The following is a 26181-nucleotide window of genomic DNA, read 5'->3' as shown; positions in this document are numbered from 1 at the left end:
CTCTATCCTCCTGACACAAACAGTCTCTGTCCTCCTGACACCTAGATTATGGCCTTTTCTAGTAAACAGAGGGCAAGTCAAGGATCTAAGGCAGAGGCCAACAACACCATGTGCTTGTTGTGACCAGTTGCTTCTGTTTATTCTCCAACACAAATGGGTTCAGGGAAAATAAGCATCATTTGCACAACTGCTGAAAAACAGCTGTGAGCACAGGGTTGGGATGTCAGAACTGACTCTGTGAGCAAAGGAACCATGATGCTTCCATACCTCTTTGCACTCACATGGAGAAAGTGACAAGTGAGAATGGATGATGGGCTAACAAGGGAGTTAGGTGAGGGGAGAGAGAACCGAAAGCTTCCTGTACTCCTGTGAGATTGACACAAGGCACAGGCAGCCATGGCATCAGGAACTGCGCGATTCACGCCAAGAGCCGGTGCTGCTCCTTGCTCTTGGACCTTTATTCTGCTCTGGATGCCTTACACAGGTGGAGGGAGCATTACACAGCCTGCAACCAGCAGTCACTCTCATCACCACCCTCCCTTGCCTCCTTTCTTCTTTTTCTGCTGCTGCTTCTTCTTGGTTGCAGCAGCACCAGCTGGCTTCTGGTGCCTGGGAGGGATCACGTTACTGGTGGCTGCAGAGGATGGGGCAACAGCACTGCCAGGCCGTGGGGAGGTAGGTGGGCTAGTCGCAGTCTTGCTGGCATCCCTGAAGAGGGAAAAAAAGCAACACAGTGTGGGTTGAAAGTGCCTCCCTGAGCCTGGCAGCTTCTGAAAAGAGCTGGATGGGAAATGGTTTTACTGTCTCAGAAAACTATGCTGAGTTTGTGAACATCTGACAGCAGATTGGGTTTCTGGTTTTCCCTGAGACACCCACCACAGATAGCCAGCGGCCTGGCAGTTGGGGGAATTAACTGGGATAGAAGAGATCATGGGGCTTGCCTAGAGCCCCCAGGCTATGGCCTGAGCTAGGATGGGTGTGTCAGCCTCTTCTGGCAGAGATGTTCCAGTCTGCATAGAATAAACACCTGCCAGGCCAGCAAGAGTCTTGTCAACTAGTACCTGCAGTCAGCTCACATCTGGAAAATAGGAGACTCAGGTCCAAGTTCCCTGCTTCAAAGAACAAGTAGGCAGAATTGACCAATGCCAAGAAGAGAGGCTGATAGAGCAACCCCCACCCCAACCCTCTATATAGCTTGGGCTGGGTACAACAGGCCCAGGCTAAAACCCCTGGCCTGAATCAAGGGGAGCAGGGACTTGGACCTGTATCTCCCAGATCCCTGAGCTATTCTGGGACAGGGCACTTATGAGAAACTCCATCATTCCATCTTAGAGAAGCCTTTCTTCAAAGAAGTGTCATTGAAAATTCATAGATTCATAGATGTTAGGGTCGGAAGGGACCTCAATAGATCATCGAGTCCGACCCCCTGCATAAGCAGGAAAGAGTGCTGGGTCTAGATGACCCCAGCTAGATACTCATCTAACCTCCTCTTGAAGACCCCCAGGGTAGGGGAGAGCACCACCTCCCTTGGGAGCCCGTTCCAGACCTTGGCCACTCGAACTGTGAAGAAGTTCTTCCTAATGTCCAATCTAAATCTGCTCTCTGCTAGCTTGTGGCCATTATAAAAGGATAAGCAACATGTCTGTAGAAGTCATACAGGGGATTTGGTTTAAAATAAAATAATCAGGATTTTTAAACAAAAACAATGGATGAAGAAGAATTCTCAACCAAGTTTCCTTGTAGAAGTAGAGCCCAAAGAAATTTAAAGCATTAAAAGCAACACATCCCATCTAGCTTCTAGGTAAATTACTAAAACTTCACACTAGAGCAAACCTAGGAAAGAGCTGTATAAATGTGACAGTTGTATCAGTCATGCTGACATGTGGCTTAGCTTCTATTTTCTGTGGCATGGAGCAGATACACAAGAGTTATGCTGAACCATAAGTCTCCCTACTCCCCTTAAATCAGTCTAATCGATTTGCTTGCCTATATCCATAATAGTTTCAATCCTTTCCAAGTTAATCAATGACACTACTAGGCATCTTAATTGTATATTACAGATTTTACACTAGGTACAGGTTATACAAACAAGAACTATGACAAAGCAGAAAGAATTCCCTTCTTCCCATGGGCCTCAAAGGAGAGCATAATGGGGAAACCACAGCTACTCTGCTCTTAGCCCAATTCCAAGACAAGTTATATCCCCTGTGATTCCCTCTCCACCCCACTGTAGTTTCTGTGGGATGAGGAGCTTTACCTCACACTGCTGCAACCAAAACCAATGTTTTGTTCAAGGCCTTTCAACAGCAAGAGAATACCAAATGCACACACTGTCCTTTACAATGTAATCCCCCAAGGAAGACTCCTCTTGGTATCTGCCAAAGCAAGCATGCTGCAAGTGCTTAGAGATACAGCCCCTACCCAACACAGCTGACCACCTAAAGAGGAGACAAGTCAGACTCTCTACACTGGGGAGAGAGAGAGAGAAGGCTGACTCTGATCTGTTCAGCAGGTTTTTGGCAACACTGGGGCTATGGCTTGTGAAGCCCTTGTGCACTCCCTGCTGTCTGAGGTGCTGAAGAGTCTCCAAGAACCTTTCCACATGGCTGTTACTCACAGTTCAGAAGCAGAAGCTGTGGTTGCTCCCTGTGTCCCCTTTCCAATCTGATCCTTCTTTTTACCCTTCTTCCTTCCACGGTAGTAGGAACGTTCTCGCATTGGAAGCCACCGCTCAGGGTCCGGGGTCACTTTGGGGTCATAGTTCTTCGGCAGTTTTCCTGTGCAATGTCCAGTATGGTAAGAAACTTAAGCAACATGATTTGGGGGAAGAGACCCAACACCCTCCTAAACAGATTGGAAGTTGTAAGGACTGAGGCATTAAGTCAAGGTTTGCTTATTTTACCCAGTCCATGTGGTAGGCAGGTCCACAAGTACTGGTACAGCTCCATTCTTACTGGCAGGGGGCACCACTGTGTTGCCCAAACCATGGCACAGTCACAAGAGTCTTTGGCCCTTTAACTAATTCTGTAGCCGATGGCAGGGGGCTACATTTACATTTCAAAGTGAGACCTGAGAAAGCCAGGAATCAACAGACAAATCCTGAAAAGACCAAAAGACCCTAGAAGTGAGAGAGGGGCAAGGGACATGGTGTTGTCAAGGTAACCAAGGAGGAAGAGAGGTGTGACTCGCCCATAAAAGCCCAGGCAAAGATGAAGCCCGTGGGCCTGCCCTCCCCAGCTAAGTCGACCTGCAGATGCCCCAGAAGAACTTCTGAATGCCTGGCTGCAGTCTGTCCTTAGGAGCCCCCAGGGGTTCAGTGGTAGAATCCTTGTCTACCACACAGGAGACCTGGGTTTGATTCCCAGACACTTATACAACTGCAGCCATGGAGGCACCAAACATCTGGACTCAGTCTGGTCTTTGGATTCTGTCTCAGTGGCCTAAAGGGAGGATGGGAAGTCTGGGCAGCCTCTACTCCTCCCAAAATTCCTGTCCAGGCATATGCATCAAAGGTCTGCATACACCATGATCCAGGAGGATCGCTGGTTGCCACCACAGACTGTCCTTGGGACTATGCAAGACATAGGCAAAGTTTCTGTTGGGTCTTGACTTAAGCTAAGTTGTATGTTGTCGCTTTATCTTATTTTGTTATGGTCTTAGCTTAGGCAAAGTTTTTCTGTTGTTTGTCTTATGTTTGAAGTTGCAAATTGCTGCACTCAATCAACACTTCAGCAAACGGACTATTCTTCTCCAAGCCATTTCTATGACTTCAGTGCCACCACCTGAATTCTAACATTAAAGTCCAGTAACAACTGGGTTTGCCTGGCCTGCTGCTTTCATAGCCAAACTGAACACAGAGGCTTGACTATCACAAGGAATTCAGACCCAACTCCACATAATGCCAACTGCCTTCAACTCTTCCTAACAACCAGGGAAAATGGGGAAGGAAGGGTCAGGACTAGCCCTGGTCTGTCATATTGAACAGCTGAGATAAAGTTGTAGGACAGGAAGGTGGACTGCAGTGACCAAATGTGAGTAAGCAACTGAATGCTGGTTTCTTGAAAAGGATGTCTAAGCCCTGGGGGCTGGAACATTCAGCAAGGGGCAGGTTGTACAGCTCCTGCTGGAAATCAGAAGGGTCTGAGCACTTACTCCTTCATGTATTTGATAGTCCCAGGTTGTTTTCAAGGGAAACAGGGGCTGGGAGAAGGGAATCTCTCACTCATTCTGAGTGGGGGTCTAGAAGCTGTCCACAGGGCCAACAGGAGCAGCACGAGCAAGGGAAGGGCTAGTGAAGTCTCCAAACTCATTGTCCAGCAACACAACAAACAAGCACTCACCCTTCTTTTTCTTCTTCTTTTTCTTCACATCTCCTTGCCTAGAGAGAGGAGAAATAACAGCAGTGTCACAACGGGGTGGCCTGGAATGCGTTAGGAAAGAGAACTTGAAATGGGGATGGGAATACCTCTAGGGAAGAAGCAAAAGGACACCAGCAAGTCAGAGAAAAATTGCCTTCATTTCCCAGGACAGTGTCTCCACCTAGTTCCTCTGCAGAACAGAAAAACCCACTCCTGGAACCAGGCTCTTGTAGCCCCAACTCCACTTCCCCTACCTCCTCAGCTCTCAACACTCTGCTTTTCAGCCCAGTCATCAAGTGCTCTGCAGAGCTGCCAACAAGAACCTTAAAGTGAGGGAACATCTTCCAGATGCTATAGCCTGGATTCTCATCCTTGTTGAGTGCTGCTCACTACTCCGACACCACACTGCCCCAGCTGCTAACCATGTTTCTCATAGGGATGTCTCTTCACAGGGTCCATCTGCATCACTGGTGTACCCTACTGCCCCTTCCTGGATCTCCAGGAAGTTGTCAGCCTACTCTCATGGACAGCCTGCTTCTTCAGCAGCAAGATCAGCTGCAGGAGTCAGCCAGCAGCTCTGTTTAGGCACATTTCTTAGCTAGTGATTCGTGCAATGCAGTGCACCTAATAAACACATTCCCCCACCATGTCCCCATCCTGACAGCCAGATATTTTACCCTTGCTCCTTCTGCTGGTTCTCGCCTGTGACCTTTCCACCTTTCTTCCGAATGTACGTTGCCCCAGGAGAATTTTCAAGCGCCTCCACGTCTACTTTCAAAGACATTGTGTCCGACGAGGGCAAGTGCTTGCTAAAGCTGGTGAGAGGCGGAGTTCAGGAGCACAAACGCAGACAGAAGAAAGCATCAAGTACGTCCCAGCAGGTGGGAACTGGCTAGTTGCATGTTTACAGAGAGCACATCAGTGGAGACAGCCTCAGACATGGACTTTGGAGACCTGGGTTTTACTCCTGGTTCTGAATGGGCCTGCTGGGTGACCTTGGGCAAGTCACTTCACTATCCTGTGCCTCAGTTTTCCCATTTTTAAAATGGGGGTGATAACAGCCTCCTTTGAAAAATACTTTGAAATCTATTGATCAAAAATTCCCTACATATCAATCTCAGCTAGAAAAATCGCCTTCGGGGAATTTAAGCCAAAAGAATGAGTGGGAAAGTACATCACATTGTTACAGATAACAAGGATATTACAGGGAAAGCAATTGAACTGCTGACTTTATTTTTGGTCATTCTAGACCAACACTGTTGCTCTCAGAATGGCAGTTTCAAAAGACCCAAATCCCATGAGAAATAAACTGCAGTTAGGTGCCCAAGTCAATCGGATGCTTTCAGGAAGCTCCACCCTTAGTATGGAGTTGCAAATAAACCTCCTCACTTCTCCAGGGGCAGCAGGTATCAAATGGTCCTACCAGAGGGCTCCTGAAGCAGATCCAAAGTTCCTAGCACCATTGAAAAAACTTTAGGAATCTAAAGAGAAAAAGCAAACACCCCGCTCCTGCTGCAGACCTTGCCACTGTCACAGAGGATACACTTTTGCCTTCTCAGGATCGACAAGGGAGTAGGCAGAGATGAGCTGGGCCAGGGTGTGGACATCTTTTGGATTCTGCCTACAAGGAAAAAGAAAGGACCATTCTGAAGTTTATAGAACATCTGGAGCATTCTGCTTGCTATGGCCAAGGGTCTGGCTCTGCACAAACTACACTCTACCAATGCTGTCAGTGTCACAATATCAGACAGAGTGGAGGGAGGAACAGGCCTCTTGTGTGATGTCCAGGGATTTCACTTCCACGTCAAGCACTTCAACCAGCCTCTCACCAGGGAGTGAGCCTCCACAAAAGCACCTGACATATGGGACCTGTTTAATTATCCCTACTGTACAGCATTCTCTCATGGATTTTTTTAAATTCGTATCTTTTCTTAAAAAAGAAAAATAGTTCTTAAGAAAGCCTTTTGACACCATATAGAGAAAATAAAATGACCCTGCTCCCCAGGGTGAACTAGAAAACCAGCTGTAAACTAGTCACCCAAATGCTCTCCCTTCACATATGGAAAGGGATCAGTCCAAAGCAGCACTGGACCAATCAGAAGTGTCAATGTGGCAAAGACTTCATTGGGAGCAGCTGCTTGCCTCCATGCTGGCTATGGTATTCCTTAAGAATGACAATTCCTTCTGGGCAAGATACAGGTGAGTCCTTCTGGGTGTTACCAGATGCTCCCACAGACTGCAGTGCTAAACCTATGGCTGTAGTTAGTTACTCTGTCAGACTCTGGTTCCATCATGTTGCCAAGAACACAGGCAGAGAGCATGGCATAGAACAGAAGTCCCTTTGCAAGTATCTAACCACCAGAAGCCCTAGGCCATCCTCACAGACATCACCTGCACAGCTTGGATCCAAAAACAGAGCAGGACACCCCTTTCCCCAGCCATACCACACACTCACTTCCACAGCTCCTCCAGGTCACTGATGGCTTCCTTCTTTCTCCCATGTTTCAGCTTGAAGTTGGCTGCTTCCCTTATGAGTGACAGGTGAACTGGAGACTTTGGCTGAAAGCAATAATAGTTTTAATTAGGAGATGCCCACCAGCACTGAGCAAAGCTGATGATCCTGCTGCTTTGTCTCTTTGGTGTACTAGAGACCAGCTCAGACCACAAGACCACTTAATGTCTACTGCCCAGTGACATGGAAGATACCAGAACTAGCACAATCATGGCTTTAAGCCAGTAGCACTCAACCTTTCTGGCTGACAAGCTAGATTGGCAGTGCTCAAGCCAGATCAGCTGGCAGTCCCAATCTAGGAGAACACAGTCACAGTAGGGCCCCATCTGGTTGCATGGAAGACAGGAGACATCCCCATGGGGGTGGGGGCCAGGTTGTGGCCTAGATTCAACCTGACTCCACTAGCACAAACCCATCCACACAGCCCCAATCTGCTGTGCAGGACTTGGGATTCTACAGCGAGGCAAAGGGGCTGTATTTTTTGTCAAGTTTCCTGATCTGTGGCGAGTCCAACAGGCCCGATACCTATGGCTCGGCAGACTGCATTTGGCCCATGTGCTAGAGGTTCAAACCACTGCCCACAGCACAGGGACATTGGGGGGGGGGGGGGGGGGCGGCGTTCGCTCACCAGTTGCTCCTCAAAGCAGTTTTGGAACTGGGAACAGGAAACAACTGTCAGGTCACCCAGTGCAAAAGGTCAGTCACTGCTACTCAATAATTAAGGCCAGGGCACCTCCTGCAACTGAGTCCTGCCCAATTCTGCCTTCTCCTTGCTACTTAGTACTGGGGACACACATTGCCCTGGTCTCTGAACATCTAGCGTACAAGAGGCAGCACAGTGCCCATGGCTCTGACACAAGCTCTGGACACCCGCAGCCCTTCACTCCCTTGCATTAGAGTTGCCGTGATGTGCGAACCAGCCTTCTGCTTGGAGACACCGTCTACAAAGGAGCAGGTCCCCACACCTCTGCCTTGTTAATACAGCAGCCTATACCCTTTGACAGCTGCCCATCAAAACCAGAGGTGGGGATGGCAGGCTTCAGCAGGATTCAATAATCCCAGCAAGCTAACATTCATTTACTGCTCTCTGCACGTCAGCCATTTCCTCAGCACCTGATGACTTGGCCTTTGGGCCAAATTTGCAGACAGGTGCATTTGGCAAAGCCCAGGGTCCTTGCAGGAAGAAAGACAAGAAAGAGGGATGCAGCCAACAGTTGGTGCTGCAGCAGAACAGTTCCTATGGGACTCAAGTTCTCCAATTACTCCTGGCAATTAACTACCTGCCAAAATAAGTGCTACATCCTGTTCCTCCAAGACACATACTGGTCAGCAGGCACCAGAAGGGCTGGTAAATAGTCTGCCATTTCCTCCCTATGGCAGGCCTACCACTGGCCTCAGTAATAAACCTAATGCCAGAAGCATTTCACATGGATGAGGAGCAGAGAAGCTCTCTAATCCCCCAGCCTCAATAGATGGAGTTAGCGCTTGGCAAAGACAAGCTGGAACCAAAGCGTTCTTCTCCTGTTGAGGTGTACTGGAAGGTGGTAGGAGCTGGTGAGGAACAGGTGGACCCAAACCAGCTGGACAGAAAGGCAAGGCAACTCAAGCAAAATTTTACATGCCATCTTTCCTGCTCTGCTTACCTGGAATTGCTGGTACCACTGGATAGCTTGTGTGAAGACCTCAATCGCACTGTCAATATCTTCTTCATGACTATACATTGTCACTAATGCAGACACCTGAAAATATCAAAGAGCAGCTTGAAAGCCAGGATTTTAGTCATCTTGTTGCCAACCAAATGGAGTTTATTTACATTTATTTTTAGCACTCGTCACCTTAGGATGCTGACAGCTTGTGGCACTGGTCTGCCTGAGGGACACAAGAGCACAGAATTAAGGGATAGTTAATGCAATTGTGCTACCCCCTCAGAAAGGATAGGGAGCATTCATGTGCAAGCCCAATGGTGCTAGTGCCAAACAGATGCATCTTCTGGGAAGTACCACCCCAGGAGGAGTGCTGGAGGTTACCATAGTACAATCCCTCCAACACTGTCTCCCTGGCCTTTCAATTAGAATGTGCACATGTGGTAAGGAGTAAGAAACACACAATTAGAGGGGAAGCTAAAAAAAAAAAAATCATTAAAAAACAAGAAAATCAAGTGAAGCACTGCTATAGGGGAGTTCCAAAAGCAGCGACAAACCCATTCGCAATACTTCTACTCTCCAGCTCCTGAAGTCCCAGCCAGGATGTCACTGTAAAGGTCAGGACAGCTGAGTATCTGAATAAAAGCCCCCTCCCCCCCAAGCACAACTGCCCCATTTTTCCAGCAGTTAGGTTGATGGTTAGGATACAAGAACTATGTTATCACCATGGAAACAACAAATATTACAAAAGCATGATTATGACTTTATTGCACAAAGGATGGAAGAGGAGATCACGTACTGTGAAGGACTTTTGTACTGTTACTAAAACCACAATAGCAGCTTTGACTGCTTACAAATATGAGCAGAAGAGTAACATGAGGGTACACATTTGCTTAGTATTTATTCTTTGGGTAAGTTGCCTGCCAGATTTCTTTCTTTTGTTGTAAACATATGAAAATCTTAAAGTCAATCCCCTTGAAAGGAGCTTGTATCTGCATGGTAAGGAAGAAACTTGGAAAAGGGGACAAGATATTGAACCCCAGCAGCTAAGGCGGCCAAGGTGCCTACAGGATGCTTTGAGCATCATACAGACCTGAAGAGTCAAGTTTTACTGGCTGGCTCCACCTTGCTTCCAGCTACTGGTTAAACATGAAGGCATTTTGAAGCTCCTCTTTAATAAATTCTTAACATTATTTCCCAGGCGAATAGCTGGCCTAGGATATTATCCAAGTGCAGTTGAAATACAAGAGGGGTCTGAGCAGCTGTGACCAGGAAGTATGGTAGTTCATAGCCTCTGGCAATCATTAACGTAAACTGTTAGCCTCTGGCTGGCCAGCTGTGTCCAGGATAAACAAGATGGTTCCAAGTTCTAAAATCTACTGAGGTATAATGCTACGCAGGAAAAGTCTCTGCAAGCAAGCATCACTGCAGGCAGAGGAGTGAGCCAAGACAGACAGCATACATCAAGGGCAGAACTGAGCCTTGAGAACCAGCAGGAAGGGGACAACAGGAACAGAGAAAGGGCCCCGACAAAAGGACATTGTGACAGTGCACGTCTGAGCACATAGTAACAGCTACTCACCATGCCTGGCTTGTGCTGCAACTCCTCTAAGCTCTTCAGGATGATGCAGGCTTTTGTGACGCTACCTTAAAGAAAGAAGTGTACCTTCAGCTGTACGGCAATGCTTTCCTTGCTCTGCTGCTTCTTCACCCTGGACCCGCTTTCCCCACCTCTGCCTAGAAACATCTGAGTACATGATGGTCAGGGTGGGGGAGGTGCTAAGGAAAATGATGACATGCTACACCCTCCCCCTGTTCCCCACCTGGTGAGGAAGCTCTCCACCACAACTGCTCAGATGACTCCAATCACCAGCTATTAGCAGGAAAGTGACAAATCTCAGCACTGCCTCATTCTTCTGGCATCAACCAGAACAGCGTTCTGGGTTCCACATGCCCAAGGGATGGCAGGCAACTGGCCCATCCAAGGGGCTCCTTCCTGTTTAAGCCTAAACACAGGGGCTTGTGGGCAGTACTGTATGTGCAGGCTCACAGCAGAGGCAGGAAAACAAATGGCTGGGTGGCTTCTACAGAAAGTCAGAACAACCCTGCATGGTAGGATCCTCAACCATGGCCCGAGTTGCGTTACACCACCTGCTTCACCGGGTGTAAAAATCAGACAAGCACAGGGTAATTCTGAAGCCTCCTCAAGCCATACTAGGCCAGACTGTCTCCTTGTGTACATCAAAGAGTCCCACCCACTATAGGCAGCTTTGCCAAGCAGCCAGGGAGCATAAGGCTGGCACTCTGGACAAACGGACACTAAACCTATGCCAAACATTGTGTGGGACAGTGCATAACTGAGGAGGAAGGGACTGGGAACTTGAGCAATATTCAGTCAGCAACAGCAGCATGCAGTACACTGATCTTACTGCTTTGCCTGCTGGAGCAGTTGCAGGAGAATGGAAGAACCACCCCCTTGCTCAGCACACACCCTGAACACATTGGACCTGCCAAATTAGACCTTGGATTACTAGCATCCTGCCCTCACTTTCTTCTGTTAGTCTGAAGCACCCACAATAGTTCATCTTCCAAGATCCTGAAGGACCAATACTAGCAGTGCCCAAAACCATGCCCTGTTAGCTTCCCAGGACCCCGGCTTCAGGGTGGAAGCATTCTAGGAGTATCTATGCCAAGCTCTCACCTAGCAGCATGCTCCTGTTTACTAGGAGACTCCATCCCACTATGGTAGTGGATGGGCTGTCACTGTAGCATCATGGATTCATCTGGCTAGCCTAGATACCCCTGTAGAGCACTACCAATCACTGTGGTGTAGATATACCTTCAAAGTGTGTCCTCAAACACAGGGCAAATAGAAAGGCAAGCATTTCCCAACACAAAAAGGTGCCTCATACCTTGAGCAATTTTCAGCTGTGCCATTGTAAGCTTGATCTCTGCCGCATTGGCAGGATGTTGATCTGCAAAATCCTGAGGTAGAAACAAAAGAATGCATGACCACGTTCACAGGCACCAAGTAACAACTGCAGCTTGTCCTATTTTAAAACTAGTCTCCAAAATAAGGCATGACTGCAACTGTTGGGGGTGGGAAGGGTGGGAAAGAGTAATATTCATGGCAGCACCATCTCCAAGCAAGCTCTGAGTTAAAGGAGCATCACTCATAGCAAAATACTGTCCTGACTGGCCTCAGGAGTCCTCTCACTCAAGTATATGAGAGTCTCATAGATGCTATTACCCACTCAGCAACTGATGACCACAGCGCTCCAAGGTGATGCCTGTCACAATAGCCAGGACCTTATTTAAGCTTCCACATTTAAGGTGCATGTTCCATAAGCTGCACGGACATTATTTAAAATTGGCTACAATCAATTAGGAGACAGTATACACTAAACTGAAAGAAGACACTCTTAAGCCAAACCAGATATTGTCCACCCAGCAAGTTTAAATGCCAGTTAAAATTAAAGCTGAGTTTTTGGTTGTAGTCGTGCTGGTCTAACAACATAAGAAGTTCTTAGCAAGCTTTTGGGCAGTCACCCTTCTTCAGGCATAGGGAGCCGAAAGCTTGCTAAAAACATATTTCCAAGTACTCAGTTGGTCTAATAAGAAATATCTTCACATCTACTCAACCAACCTTTCCAGTTAAATTAAATTGGCACAACTTTCTCACATAGTCCACTAGCCAGAAGGAATGGAAAGTGGATGTGGACACCACACCATGGGCACAGCTACATGCTGTGTAGGGAGAACGAAGTCCTCCTTTCCAGGAGGCATGCACCATTCTGTCACTGCCATCTATCATGCTGCTATGAGGGAGGGAAAGCAACCCTGGAACTACTCCCACTTCCACTGTAGTTGGAGAAAAGCACTGCTGAGTAGGAGGAAGTATGTAAAATACAAGGAACAAGCCAGACTGGCCACTGTATGCTGAACCCACCAGCAAGGAAACTCAGGGATGACTGAAGACAACTGACAGAGGGCTGGGTTCCTGCAGTACCTTACATTTGAGGGCTACAGACTGCTTTATGTACTGAATACTGCTGTTTGAGGCAAAGAAAAAGCCTGCTTCTTGGCCTGCACTTCCAGGGCAAAAATGGAAGTGGTCTTGAGGCCAGCACAAGGCTTTGAGTCACCTACCTGGAGAAGCTCGACTGCTTTTGCATGCTGTTTCTCACGACACAGCTGGGCTGCCTCGATTAACACAGGGAGCAGGTGTTCAGGGCTTTGTGACTGCAGGCTTGCTGATAGCTTGCGGCACTGGTCTGCCTGAGGGACACAAGAGCACAGGATTAGGGGGTAGTTAGTGCAACTGTACTCCCCCTCAGAAAGGACAGGGGAGAACATTAAGGAGCAGGCCCTACGGTGCTAGTGCCTAAACAAACACATCTGGAAAAGTATCTGCCCAATGGAGCACTGCAGGTTACCATAATACAAATCCTTCCCACACCTTGGTTATCCCATTAGGCTGCATGCATATGGATGGGGGGTGGGGGGGTTTAAGAAATGCACTGATGGGGAGCTGACTTTTGCTAAGCTTTCTGGAAAAAGAAGGGAAGCCTTGTGCAACTGCCCTAGTCTCCTGACAACTTTTTTGACTAACACTTGCCTTTCCAAGGGCTAAGTTGTTATTTCCTGCACAGGCAGCTGCATATATTTACTTCTAGCAAAAATCCATCAGAATTTCACTTCAACAGTCCCTACTAGAAGCTGGTTCAGCATGAAATCCTATAAAGTTGTTAGGTCAGTTTCTAGAGCAGCAGGGGTTGGGGTGATGGGGAGAAGTTGCACAGCCCCAGCATCAGCTCTGTGCTGGCAGCAACTGCACGGATGTCTCAGAGCAAGAGCAGGGATATTCTGCTCTCTGATTTGAGGTGCACATGCAGTTGCCAGCATGGAGCTGATGCTGGAGCTGTGGAGCCCGGTGCAGCTGTTTGCAGCCTGACTGCTGCCTGCTGCAGCTGCCCCAGAGCCCAGGCTGGCTACAGGCAGGGCTGGCAGCAGCACAGAGCTTTTCCCCATGTTCGGAAGGGGCAGCACTGGGGGGGTAGGCAGCAGCCCCCCTCGTATCACCGCAGCCTGCCCTGAGCACCTGGAAGAGCCCGGTGCCATTGCTAGCCCTCCCTCTCACAGTGAACTGGGTCCCGGGCAGGCCGGGTCATGGGGCCAGTCCCCACAGCACAGGAGGGAGCAGGGCAGCACCCTGCCTCTCCTGCACTCTGGGAGTCTCGGTCTGCCCCTCTCCACTCAGAGCCCAGGCAGGATAAAGAAGAAAGAAAACTTACCCACACGCTTCCCACCGACAGGCAGGTATGTGTGTGCCTGCCCTCCCCCTCCTGCAACAGCCTTTGGCCAGCTTGGGGGTGGGGGCAAACGACTGGACGTGAACCCAGCAGCAGCAGGGGGAGCAGCAGTGCCCCCTTGCTTTGGGGGGTTTCCGTGCCGTGTACCCCCTGCCTGTCTCACGTACCCCCAGGGGTACGCATACCACGGGTTGAGAAACTATGGCCCAGAGGATAGGCTCTAGCCTCTGTACAGCTGTTCGCAAATTCCTAGGCTGGTTACACTATTACTCAGAACCCTGCTTTAAACAGCAGCCTTGAAACTGACAGGGCAGCTCAGTTCGAAAACTGCTACTAGCATCACTGTAACAAAAACTGAGATAAACTAGATTAAGGATTTACCCTGCATGTTAGTCAATGTTCTGACTAACAAAGGAGCCCACTATGAGTGCTTTAGACTGGAAACATTTAAGGAAGGAATGTTTCTTTGAAATCAGTGATTCTCAGTCAGGGTGCCATACTACACTAGCACAGTTAGGTGTACAAAACATGAGTCACAAGATAAACCCATAGTTTCAAACAGAAGTCCATAGTTGTGGTCTTTGAGTTCTTTGCAACAGAAACTGCTCTATTATTTTTACAACATCAGAAAAGAAAAAAAAGAATGAAAACTAAGAGCTGGCATTTTCTGAGGGGGCGCATTGAGTCTATCCAGGGGTGCCTTGAGTCTGAAGTTGAGAAATACTGTTTTAATTGCTCAACTTCCTTAAATGAAGTGCCCAGATTCTCAAAAGGGCTTAGCAAGAAAATCATTTCAATAACCACTGCTGGATTCTGAGCACCTTTGAAAAGCCTGGCAGTCCCACTTTCTTTCAGCTCTGCATAACTGCAACCAAGTTTGACAGGGAAAGACCATTCTGCAGAAAGCTGGGAGATCTGCAGAAGCATCCCCTTTTACCTGGTTGGTGTACATTGCCAACAAAGCTTTGTTAAACTCGATCGCCTGGAGCTGTTTCTTGGAGAGTTTGTGTTCCACTCCTTCCGCATTGGTCAGCTTCACTTTCTTTTTCGAGTCAAAGACATTTTGGTCCTGTGAGAAACAGAAGCAGAGAAGCAAAGCCCAATTTCACTATGCTGCTCATCTGGGAGGTGCCTAAGATCCCAATTTGAGTTTCGTCTCAAAAAAGCCCTCCCCCGCAACCCCATCCCCATCTTCCTTCTCCCATATGCACGCACTGCTCATCCTTTGCCATGAACACCCATAGGCACACACCTGAACCACTGCTCATCAGCTCTGAACATTAGAGAGAAAACAACAGAGGGGCATTGAGGATACAGCAACTTGGGAAGACATGATTATGTTATGCCCACTTATCAAGCCCCTTCCGTTATACTATCTGAACACCTCCCAATCTTTATTGCATACACTCTCATGGGCCTCCTGCATACACATTGGTGCTATTAGCCTGAGGTACAAGGTACAAAGCAGTTAAGTGACTTGCCCAAGGTCATACAGGAAGCTTAGAGTGGAGCAGGGCATTGAACCTGGCCCATCCAAACAGACAGCCCAAGTCCCTCCTCCATTCCCTACTGCTGTCAAAAAAAAAAAAAATCCCAACTGGCATGAAAAAAGGCCAAACCCAGGCTTACGAGAATGGTGCTACTAGCACATACAGCTGGCTAGAGCAGGGTCTGAGCCCATCACTTTCCTCTGTGTGGAAAAAATAAGGTCTTGGTAACTGCTCCCTGTAAAGCAGTCAATGTTTAAGTGTTTCTCTCAAGACTTGCTCTACAGAGCATTTACTTTTTTTTCTTGTTATGGGAAAGGTTTGCTCTCTTTACAATAAAAGTTAGCAAGGCAGCCCATAAGCCTTTGCAACACTATATAAAACTTAGACATCTAAAAGAAACATCTCATGAGGCAGAATGGAAAAACATTGGGAGAGGCTGAATTTGGGGCATTTTTCACAGCTCAGGAAGTTGAAACTCTCATGAGGCCTACACCTTGTGCTTCAGCACCGTAGCTTTTATTTAAAGAGTAACTGACTCTCCAGGTGTGCTGAAAATCTTCAAAATGTGAACCAACTGAAACAGTGGTATGTATGTAAGTAGGCATCCAAACATATCAGCTAATCAGCTACAAGGAAGTTAAACTAATTTTCTTCATTCTAAGGAGTTTAATTGAAAAATGATGTCAGTTTCTGTAAAAGCAATGCACTGATAAATTTGAGTTAGTCTAATAAAAGATATCAGATTTACCCAAAGAACCTTGTCTGCCTATGTCCTTAGACCAATATGGCTACAACCTACACCCATGCACTAATTAAGATTTTTGTGGCCAATAACACCAATCCGATACCCGCTATGCAGCCTGGCATGGGGGGGGGGCGCGCGCGCAGGGCGGCGGTGGGCCGCAGATCAAGGCCCCCACAGCGAGGGAGGGAGTGAGGCAGGCACTGCACAGCCAAGACAGGGTGCAAGACAGAACCGTGAGTGGCTCCCCACCACTGCGTGCACCCACGGAGGAGGCATGTGCCCCCTGGATTCGTTTGCGGGGTAAGGGTGAGCTGCTTGATGTGGGCTCCCGCAGGGCAGCATCTGCCACTGCCCCACCTCCACTCTTTCCCTCACCATGCAGGCCTCAATCTGCGCCCCCAACCACACCCCTTCCCTCCCCCACATGCATGCATGCAGCACTTAATCAGTGAGATTTATCACCTACACTGGCAAAAAAAAGCCAACTGCCAATAACGTCAATTTTCCTTTTATCAGCGGCAATCCAATATGAACCAATATATTGATGCACCTCTAATAACAATGTTAAAAATTTCATCACTAACCAGAGTACAAAGAAGGGACAAACATTATCTAAGACCTGCATCCTCTACTGCAAGTGACACCTGCCTCTGGAAAAAGCACTGCCAAGCTGACTCTGCTGGGTACACTGTTACACTGCAGAGATTTTTAGGAGTTTCAAAATAAAAACCCAGCAGATTTCTGACACAATTGCCAGGCAAACATTTAAAAAAAAAGATAATGTGAAACTTGGCAAGAATGCAAATCACAAACGCTACCTGCATAAGATTTCATATAAAAGTCACAAATGCGCAAGTAATTTTCATTTTAGTCATTCACTTGGATTTGACAGGAGCACAAAGGCCTCATGTCCACAATGTGCCTGCACAATGCTTACAGCCAGCTATGGAAATCCAAACATACCATACCTAAATGCAACCTAAATGCAACCACTGACATTTCTCCAACTGACTCAGTCATGTAACTGAAAAACACACCCTCACATGCATACACTTGTGCACTCCAATTTTATAAATCTCAAGTCCTGCAAATGTGAGCCATTACACTGACTTCAGATGCATATATATGCAAATTTATGTAGTTAAATTTTTACAGGATTGAGACATTTGGCACTAAAAATAATGGAAAGATTAGGCCAGTAATGTAAACGGAATTACTTATAAGCTAGCATAGTTCTCTAGCACTACTTATAAGCTAGCATAGGTCTTCCACTTCAGACAATGTCAGTGGAAACTCTGGGTGGAATGACTGCAGAATTGTGTTCACTCAGCTTTCTGAAGCATTTTTGCAAAGAAATAAGATAGGTCGTTCTATACCTTGTTAATAGTAATGATGTTATTTGCAATTACAGCAAGCAATCCCACATCTGTTGGCCTGCAGACAAATGAGAAAACACACAGCTGTTATGCAGTAACCTCATCCCATGTGAAAGGAGAGCTCATTTCAATAAAGCCCTTACTTTAATTTGATTATTTGATTGTAAAGCTGTAGAGCATCTTCTGTGCGACCCTGCAGTTGCATAATATAGGCCATCTGACCGTGAATAATAGCCAGTTCAGCCTTAATGTCTTCCTCAGTCACATCCTGAAGGGGGGAGAAAAAAAAATTAAGGCAAAACCACATGAAATCTCTTTTCGTACACTACCTGGTTTCAGCATTTTGCAGAAAGATGTTTGGCAGCATCACTAGTTTCAATCCCCACCACTACACAGAACACCTGCAAGTCAGTCACAACATGATTTAAAAAATGTAAAGTATAAATCACAATACAAAAAGAAAAAGTTTACCAGATATAACAACAGACAAATCACCCTTAAACCAGAGTGCTTAATCTGCTAGGCACTAGGCACCTGCTGCGATGTGCTAATTTGAATCATGACTTATGCGCTCAATTCCTCACTGTCTTTCAGTTTGCAATCATTCATACCAGCACAGAGAAGGTGTGTCAGCTTGATGTGCTACACACCCAGAGGGCCCTTGTCTAAGTGACCACACAAGAATTGAGGCAAAGAAAAAAATTAATCTCCAAGAATGAGCATTTCAGCATTATGCAGAATTACAACTCAGACACCAAGGGTGGTAGTAGAAGGGCAATACAGGCAGAAGGGAGGACTATTGATGGACAAAATATCATATGGGAACTTAAAAAAAAAAAATCTCATGGCAAATCACCAAACACTTTGAAAATACAAATGATTCAGATCATTATCAAACTTACAGAGTCTTCTGAGAGTGACTGGCGACACAGATCTACAAGAAATAATTAAAAGACAAGTTCAGGCAAAGTTCATTCTTTAGCCTCCTGGCTTTTGCTTTTTCAGTATGAAAGAAGGGCCTGTTATGTGCTCCTTGTGGATATTAAGTATAAGGCTTCTACCAATTTTTAGGCTTATGTTTGTAATGCCAGAAAAAAAGGAATGACTTTATTCTTATCTTTCTCCCACATACATCAAGTCAGAGAACATACCAAGTATGCAGAAGACAACTCCTCCTGACAACCAATACTTAATGAATTTACTATTATTATTCTTTCCCTGTTTACCTTTAAAGCTAGATCTGTCCAGCCTTAAGAACTGGCTAAAGAAACTGGGTTGTATTAAAGGAATGGTGCATGTTACAACTCTCAACCATTCTGGACAAACACTTCCAGGGAATTGTAGTGGGAAGGCCTAACAAGGGCCAACTCTGTTTTCCACTTTTGACCAGGACTCAATTCCTTGTTCTCTCCCTCCAAATGTGTGCACATGCAGCAAATGACAACACACTCAGATCTTTCCCTGTGTCCTTACCTTCTGCTTTCTGTAGTTTTTTCATTGCCTCATTCAGCTTGCCTTGCCCAATCAATGCACATGCAGCATTGTAACACAGTTCATAGGTAACTTCTTGGAGACCCAAATCTTCCTAGCATGGAGCAAATGTAGGTGGTTAAATGCTTGAAAAACAGATTTTTCACATCAGAAGTCAGATTAGAAAAATGTACATGGCTTCATGTGTCCAACACCTAAAAGCAATATGCAAAGGGTCTTTCCTTTGATAGAGAGATTAGTAAAATTTCCCTGGATATAAGTAGACTTTGCAGGATTATGACCCTAAGCCAATTCGCACATACAGGCAATTTCTGTCACTGCACTGTCTGGGAAAGTCACTGTAAATTCACATCCTGTTGCATGTGCTCAAGCTTTAATGGATACAATCAAACAGAAACCAAACAGTGCCATTTACCTGCTACAGCTAATGGGAACAACACCACATAGATATAGAGTTACTAGTCAACTGCCCATCAAAAATAACAGGGATGGGCAGAGACAGAGTGCCGCTTCCCAGGAGGAGAGGGGTGGGGGTGTCCCCCCCGCCAGCCTCCGCCAGCACCCTACGCCACCACTGTCTCCAGCACTGCTAGCCTCGCCCACACCCCTGCTCTGTCCCTGTCATCATGGCAGTGCTGTGCTGCCTCCAAGGAGCAGGGCTGGGGGGAGAGGCCAGGCCAGCAATGCTGGCCTCGCCCTCCCACTCTATCCTCTCTGTCCCCGCCGTCATGGCAGCACTCTGCACTCTGATTGGTTGTTTCACTAACCAGAGTGCCTCAAGAGCATTACAGACAGACAGATAAAGCCCTTTATTATATAAGAATGGGAGTATCCAGTGGAACACAGCCGCTGGCAGGAAGGTAACTAGTAAAGTCTGAGTCATGTGAGCAGAGTTAGAATCTTGACACAGCATGAATTTGTTCAACAGCCTCTGAACCACAAGAAGTGATCTCATGACTGATCTTCAACACACCCAGAGGTCACCAACATCCTCTAGAATATGCTGTCATGGGATAGAAAGTCTCCAGGACAAACAGAAGTCAGCTGATGCCACTGATGCTTACTGGATTTTAGCCAAGAAAACTGTGGAAGACAAGTGACAACAGCCCCAGAAGGAAGGGTGCAGTTAGCTAGCACTGACAGTCCCCTCACCCTACCTTACCTGTGGCAAATTAAAGGGTATTTTTAATGTTTTGGACACTATACCTGGTAGTCATAGGTGAGGTCTGTTCCCAAAGCTTTTAAGAATTAGTTAGACAGACACTTGTCTAGGATGGTTTACAGAGGGAGAATATTGCCAACCTGACAAGCCTCGCAAAGCACCTTCAGAGGGGCTACATCAGGGACACAACTAGAGGGGAGAGGGACCACTCTCACACCAGTACAAACACACACTTACTTACTGGCACTACTTTCTCCCAGGTGCTCTGGGCTGCAACCACTGCAGAAAGGTTGGTTTTCCTTTCTTCCTCATAGTCATCTTGGGAGTTACGGATAAGATCCCGATACACAGCCGAGCAGTCATCATAGTGCTCCAACCTATACAACTGAGGACAGAAGGAAATTGGTTTGAGTACCAGACACCTGAACAAGTACCACAAGGAAGATCTGAAAAGTATACACTTGAAAAATAAAGCTAGCTTTATCTTCCATTTTATTCTTTCCCAACATTCAAAGTCAGATTCTTCAAGGGGTAGATTCAATTAAATTATCACTTTCAGGCATTGTTTTTTTAGTAAAAAAAACTGTTGCTTCCTCAGGTTTGGATGGTTCTGAGTTACCAGGGAAACAAAAGGAAGAACAGTTCCTTCCTTCCTTTCAGTTCCAACACTGAGCACCTCATCGAGATGCCTCATCTCAAGAGATATGTGTAGAAACAAATGAAGTACTAGGTCAAGAAAGAAAAGCTGATCTGCCTCACATAGGGAAAAGGAAATGATTCTTCTGGGACTCTGCTTCTCCCCAAGACCAGATTTGAGTGATGTCAGGTGGCAAAGAATGACAGTCAACTTTGGGCCAGGAAGCTACCCTGTCTTCTGAAACAGAGGAACCAGATCCTTGAACTGAAGTAAAAATGGAAGACCAGGAAGAAAATTTATGGGGTTACCTATGCAAGAATAATGCCTGCTGCCCAACCAGGTGGCCAGGCTTTCCAAGCCAACTAAAGCAGGGTTGACATTTTAATCCCCACTGAAGTCAGAGGGAGCTCTGGCATTGAACCGACCAGGGCCAGAACATAAAGCACAGCCTTTAAAGTTACAGCTGCAAGGAAGGAAAGCACATCTACAGTTTCTTAATGCCTCTCAGTACAGATGTATCAGTCTAACCATCATGAACTGTATGCACTGTTTTCAAAGCCATAATTACCACTTGTCCATAAAGCTCCTTCAGTTTGTCTGTCTGCTGGCTGGCGCTCTGAATGGTTTTCAGGGCATTTTCAATTCTGTTCAGCCTGTATTCGCAGTAGGCCTTCTCAAAGGCAATGGTGTCACTGCAAAGATAACAAGGCAGGGCCATGAAAGCACTGATTCTATCTACAGCCCTCACCCCTCAGGAGATGCATGAACCCTTACTGAACCACCCACAATTATTCATAAAAGGCTGCCACATTTTAAGAGGAAACGAACAACACGTGCAGGCACTAAATGATTCAGTAACTAAGCATCTATCTTTTGAGCAATGATGACTTGAAACTGGAGAAAAATATGCAAGCCCTCCTTTTCTCCCCGTGCAAAGAGTAATCTGAGAAGATACAGGTCAGAAGCTCAGATTCCCACTCCACGTTGGCAAGATTCCCATGGCTGTGCAGATTTCCTGTTTAGTTTTTGAAGAGCATCCATTTCCAAGGCAGACCAAAGAAAAGCTTCACAAAAAGCCATTTAAAAGCAGGCAAATGTTGATGCATCAAAGTATGCCTGTAGCTAAAAGCACAGATGTTGAACTCTACATAAAAAAGAAAATATGAGGCATGCAATCTCTCCTGAACTACAAACTGCTAACTCTGAAGTTAGGTAATAGAAACAAAATAGCAGAACTGGTAACAAAGTTGTTAGGCTAAATGATATTTCGCAGGGCTGACCCCAATAAGCCTAAAAACATACTGACAGGAAACAGTTCTTATTTTATATGAGCTTGGTGCACATTTCCCCAGCTAACCCCAACATGACTGCTCAAGCTAAATGAAAACATAAAACTAAAAAAGGCAAAACTATGTGAATTTAACAGATACTGAAAGCATGCACTCCATGGCTCATCTGTTGGCAATTTCCAAGCACAGAGTTCATATTTAAAAAATTTTCTAGACACTGTAATCATACTGGAGCAAAGATGGGAATATAAGAAAGGAATGAGTCATAGGAGTAACACATGCTCTTAATAATGAGAAGACAGAGCATTAGCTATGATAGGCGCCTCAGTTGTGACAGAGGGAACTCTCCTTGCAGAGAATATATGCGACAAGACCAGCAGCTGGGCAAAAAGTGTTATGTAGAAAAAGCTTCAGTTAACAGAACTTAGTTACTCTCCCCCAGTATACATTTTTCTGCAAGGCTAAAGAAACTGGGTTGTTATTTAAGTTGCAAGTATTCAGAGAAGGATGGAATTCATGAAAGGATTCAGGAAGGTTTGATATTTGCAGTTGAAATAAGAAAATATCTGGATTATTTTGAGATGACTGCAGCTACTACAATATGCTCCATTCTGTGCTCCTACTGTCCACAGGTAAGTCTCATTTCCCAACAGGGAAGCAACCTGTGGATGCACCACAGAGGTCTCGCTATTGAGTTTGTATTTTGCATTGGTCACATTCATCACTGTTCAAATATTAGCACTTTCCAACAGCCTTGTCAGGGAGACAGGCAGGGAAGCAAGCATTTCAGTTACCACATCACATCTGGCAAGTCTGAGATCCAGAGGGACATGGGCTTCAATCCTGCAAATGCCTACATAGTGAATATCCCTCACATGAGCACCTGCTCCACTGTATGCCCATGAGCGCTCCTAGCAAAGACAGTAAAAGATGTCTAAGTATTTGCAGGAATGGGGAACAGCCAGGTTCAGAATTGCATGTTCTCAATTCCCAGCCCTATGTTCATTCCTCTAAATTAGGCCAATAGTCTTGTCTCATCTCTGCTAATACCAAAAAAACCTAGTAATAGTTACTGCCAATTAACTAGGCACCTGCCCTAAGAGCTTCTGCATTTTCTTTGTGGTTACTCACCTGGTTAACACTTTTGTGTGTGTGTTGATTACACTGAGGGCTTCCTTGAAGCTTCCACTGTGAATAAGACACACCACTTTACAGTGAAGAGCAGTCACATCATCCTTGTTGATCTGCAATACTGAGGGAAGCAAATAGTTTCAGCACAAAGCACGACCATAATTCATTTCTCCCATAAAAGACAATCTGAAGTCAAGTAAAAATGAAAGTTTGGACAATTTCTCTAGCACTGCAAAAACCCCATCTGTGGATATAGTTACACAAGTGCTTATACTTCATTCCATCCAGGAACAGCACACACCAACTGCAGAGACTTCCTCAGCCTGATGAAGGGTTTTTAAACCTGAAAACTTGCTAAAAAAAGTAAGTTGGTTTAGTAAAAGATATCAGATTCACCCAAAGAACTTTGTCTGCCAAAGGACTAAACAGCACCTTACACTAAAGTTTCATTCTGCAGACCATGTAATAAGTAAGAAAACTGGGCATCATCTATGCTGAATTATCCACTTGGGAAGAAAAGCAACCAAACCACAAGAAAGAGAGCACCATTCCAAACCTATAAAACAAATAATTACTGGTTCCAGTGCTTTGTTCCCTGGGGACAACAGTGGTGAAAAAAGTGAAAGACTTTTCCCACATGACATCAACTGCTGATAGATCATCCAAAGTGAACAGCTCCTCTCACCAAAACATTCTGAAAAGTATCTGCTCTTTCCCTGCAATGGACTCAGATCTCAAGAGTCTTGGTATCAAAACATGGCACAGTAAATAGACATCCACAAAGCCCGACCCTGATATTCCAAGTTTTGGTTTGCCACATGTCAATTGCTCCCACTGGGCCAGTCCTCTCCACCAGACTTTAATAAAATCGGGACTACGTATATTTCACGGAGACAGAACAAGACAATGTAACCCAGATTCACAGTCTCCCCAGGAATTTTATCAAGGCTAATGGGCTAAATACAATCCAAGTAACCCCCTGATGCAGAGCTACCTGGGACCAAAACATCCATCTTCTCACCCTTGCTTCTCTTTCCATCAGCTTTTTCCACTTTTCTTTTCCCTTTCTCACTCTGCCAAGGTCAACCCAACACTAAACTCTGCTCCAGCCCAGGAGCTGTCCACGAGAAATGACTACTCTGGATAACACAACCTGCCTCTTGCTGTTCCACGTGGATTCCTTTTTATTACTTGTGTGAAGGCAGCACCTGTAGCTCAGGGCCCCATCCCATGGGGTTTGAAAGGAATGAAACAACCTGCATCCCGAAGACAAAGCACAAACCTCATGCTGTAGGCAGCAGGATGAGAAATGAGAGAAGGACGCGGGGGCGCACATACACAATGAGGGTGACGCCAGCCCAGCGCACGGAACAGTGCTCACAGCAGCCAGCAGCCTTTTCCTCCACTTAGGCCAGGCTCAAGATCCTACAATCGGATAGCAAGGACCTGAGGACAGACTGCATGGATGCCCAAGACGCTGCTGCCAGATGGAGGGCAGCGGGGCTCAGCCTGCTGGGCTCCTGCAACTTCTAACTACGGTTACCAGCCTCCCAAGATGGGGGTGGGGAGGACTCACAGCTGCCCTCAGAGCGAGTCACCCTCTTGCACGTGGCCCACACTAGCTCTGTGCTGTCCCCCTTATTTTTTGACAAAGGAAAAGTGTGGGGGCAGCTCCTGTGGAGCCCAAGCGACCCGCCGCGGGGCAAGGCCACCCACACTACAGGCCTTTTTGAAAGACACGTGGGCCTGCACAGGGCGCTGCCCCTGGAACGCCCCCCCCCGCCCACGCAGCCTGCGGAGGTAACGGGCTGGCCCATTCGAACCGGAGTGTAGAGCGGGCGGGGCCATTCGGCCCGCGGGAGGGGGGGAGAGGGCGGGATGACGTGGCCACGGGCACGAGGGAGCCTCACTCTTGCTGACGGCCTTAGCAGCACGCGCGTAGTCGCCGCTCTGCCCAAAGCGGCTCACTTCGCTCCACAACACGGACACTGCTCCTCCCGCAGCCACCGCCCCGCCGCCAGCACCGGCTGCCGCCATCTTGGGACGTGGGGCTGGAGACACAGCGGCGCGGAAAGGGGAGGAGCGCAGGTGACCCCTGCCCCAGAAGCGGATGTAGCGACAGCTGTGAATGGGGTGGTAACCGCGGGGCTCTGGCCCCGCCCCATCTTCCCTGTGCGCCTTACCGCGCTGGCTCGTGAGGCCCGTCTGGCGGTGGCGCCCGCACCCGCCGCTTGGAGGTGTCTCGGGCGGGGGCGGGGGCGGGGCAGCCGAGCGCGTCCAGGCCCCAGCAGCAAGGCGGCAGCGGGCCCGGGGGCTTGCGGAGCGTCTCTGAGGCTCAGCGTCAGGCTGGCAGATAAAAGGGGCAGGTTGGGGCTGCTCGTGGCCCCTTTTTGCTGATTTCTTATCCGTTCATTTGGAGGGAGCGGGGGCTGCTGATGGCAGTGGAGTGTGTGCACCTGTTTCTGGCCGGGGCAGTTTGAGCCCTGGGGCTCTGTGGAGAAGCATAGGCAGGCCTCTTCTGCGCCTGATGGGCCTGGGTCCTAAGGGGGTAACAGAAAGATTAGCAGTTCCAGTCTGTGAGTGGGCAGGTGATATTACGTTGCAATTTATGGGCGTGGCTGGGTTCATTTTTATTTTTCTGCCCCACCCCAAGACACACCAAGCTGAGATGTGCTGCAGAGTGCATCTAACCAGCCCTAGAGCTCCAGCTTGCAAAATGCAGGGCTTGCTATAGCATGCTGAAACCCCTTTGTTCATGAAGTTTTACAAGAAGTATCATTAGTATCTGTGTGATATGAAATATGAAGTATCCATTCTTCCAGCCCATACTTCCTTAGCTTGCCTAGGAAAATGTTGTGGGAGACCATATCAAAAATCTTGCTAAAATTAAGGTACACCACACATCCACCGGTCTCCCCACATCCACAGGATGTGGTGTACCTTGATTTTAGCAAAGCTTTTGATATGGTCTCCCACCACATTTTCCTAGGCAAGCTAAGGAAGTACGGGCTGGATGAATGGACTGTAAAGCGGAT

At 47.1% G+C, this 26181-nt stretch overlaps 1 protein-coding gene across 1 annotated transcript; it reads right to left on the bottom strand.

Moving 5' to 3' along the window:
• Window positions 1–77: 77 nt before the first annotated feature.
• Window positions 78–25222, bottom strand: SRP72 (signal recognition particle 72). The gene is made up of 19 exons (XM_006270069.4): window positions 25057–25222; window positions 23147–23267; window positions 21295–21418; window positions 20331–20474; window positions 18910–19021; window positions 18339–18370; window positions 17580–17704; window positions 17437–17494; window positions 14763–14894; window positions 12663–12791; window positions 11426–11498; window positions 10096–10160; window positions 8514–8609; window positions 6814–6917; window positions 5902–5979; window positions 5036–5173; window positions 4341–4378; window positions 2618–2777; window positions 78–708 (listed from the first exon to the last, which is right to left on the bottom strand). Exons 1-19 carry the CDS (start codon window positions 25181–25183, stop codon window positions 528–530), a joined length of 2037 nt encoding a protein of 678 aa, XP_006270131.1. The 5' UTR covers window positions 25184–25222; the 3' UTR covers window positions 78–527.
• Window positions 25223–26181: the final 959 nt, after the last annotated feature.

This window comes from Alligator mississippiensis, chromosome 2 (genome assembly GCF_030867095.1).
Source record: "Alligator mississippiensis isolate rAllMis1 chromosome 2, rAllMis1, whole genome shotgun sequence".
NCBI lineage: Eukaryota > Metazoa > Chordata > Crocodylia > Alligatoridae > Alligator > Alligator mississippiensis.
This window is presented reverse-complemented; position numbering and strand designations above follow the sequence as displayed.

Coding starts and splice junctions, on each gene's coding strand:
- SRP72 (XM_006270069.4), bottom strand. CDS start 25,183: ATGGCGGCAGCCGGTGCTGGCGGCGGGGCGGTGGCTGCGGGAGGAGCA. Junction 20,475..21,294: donor AGGAGCTTTATGGACAAGTG/GTAATTATGGCT, acceptor TTCTGTCCTCAG/TTGTATAGGTTGGAGCACTA. Junction 11,499..12,662: donor AAGCAGTCGAGCTTCTCCAG/GTAGGTGACTCA, acceptor TTTCTACCTCAG/GATTTTGCAGATCAACATCC.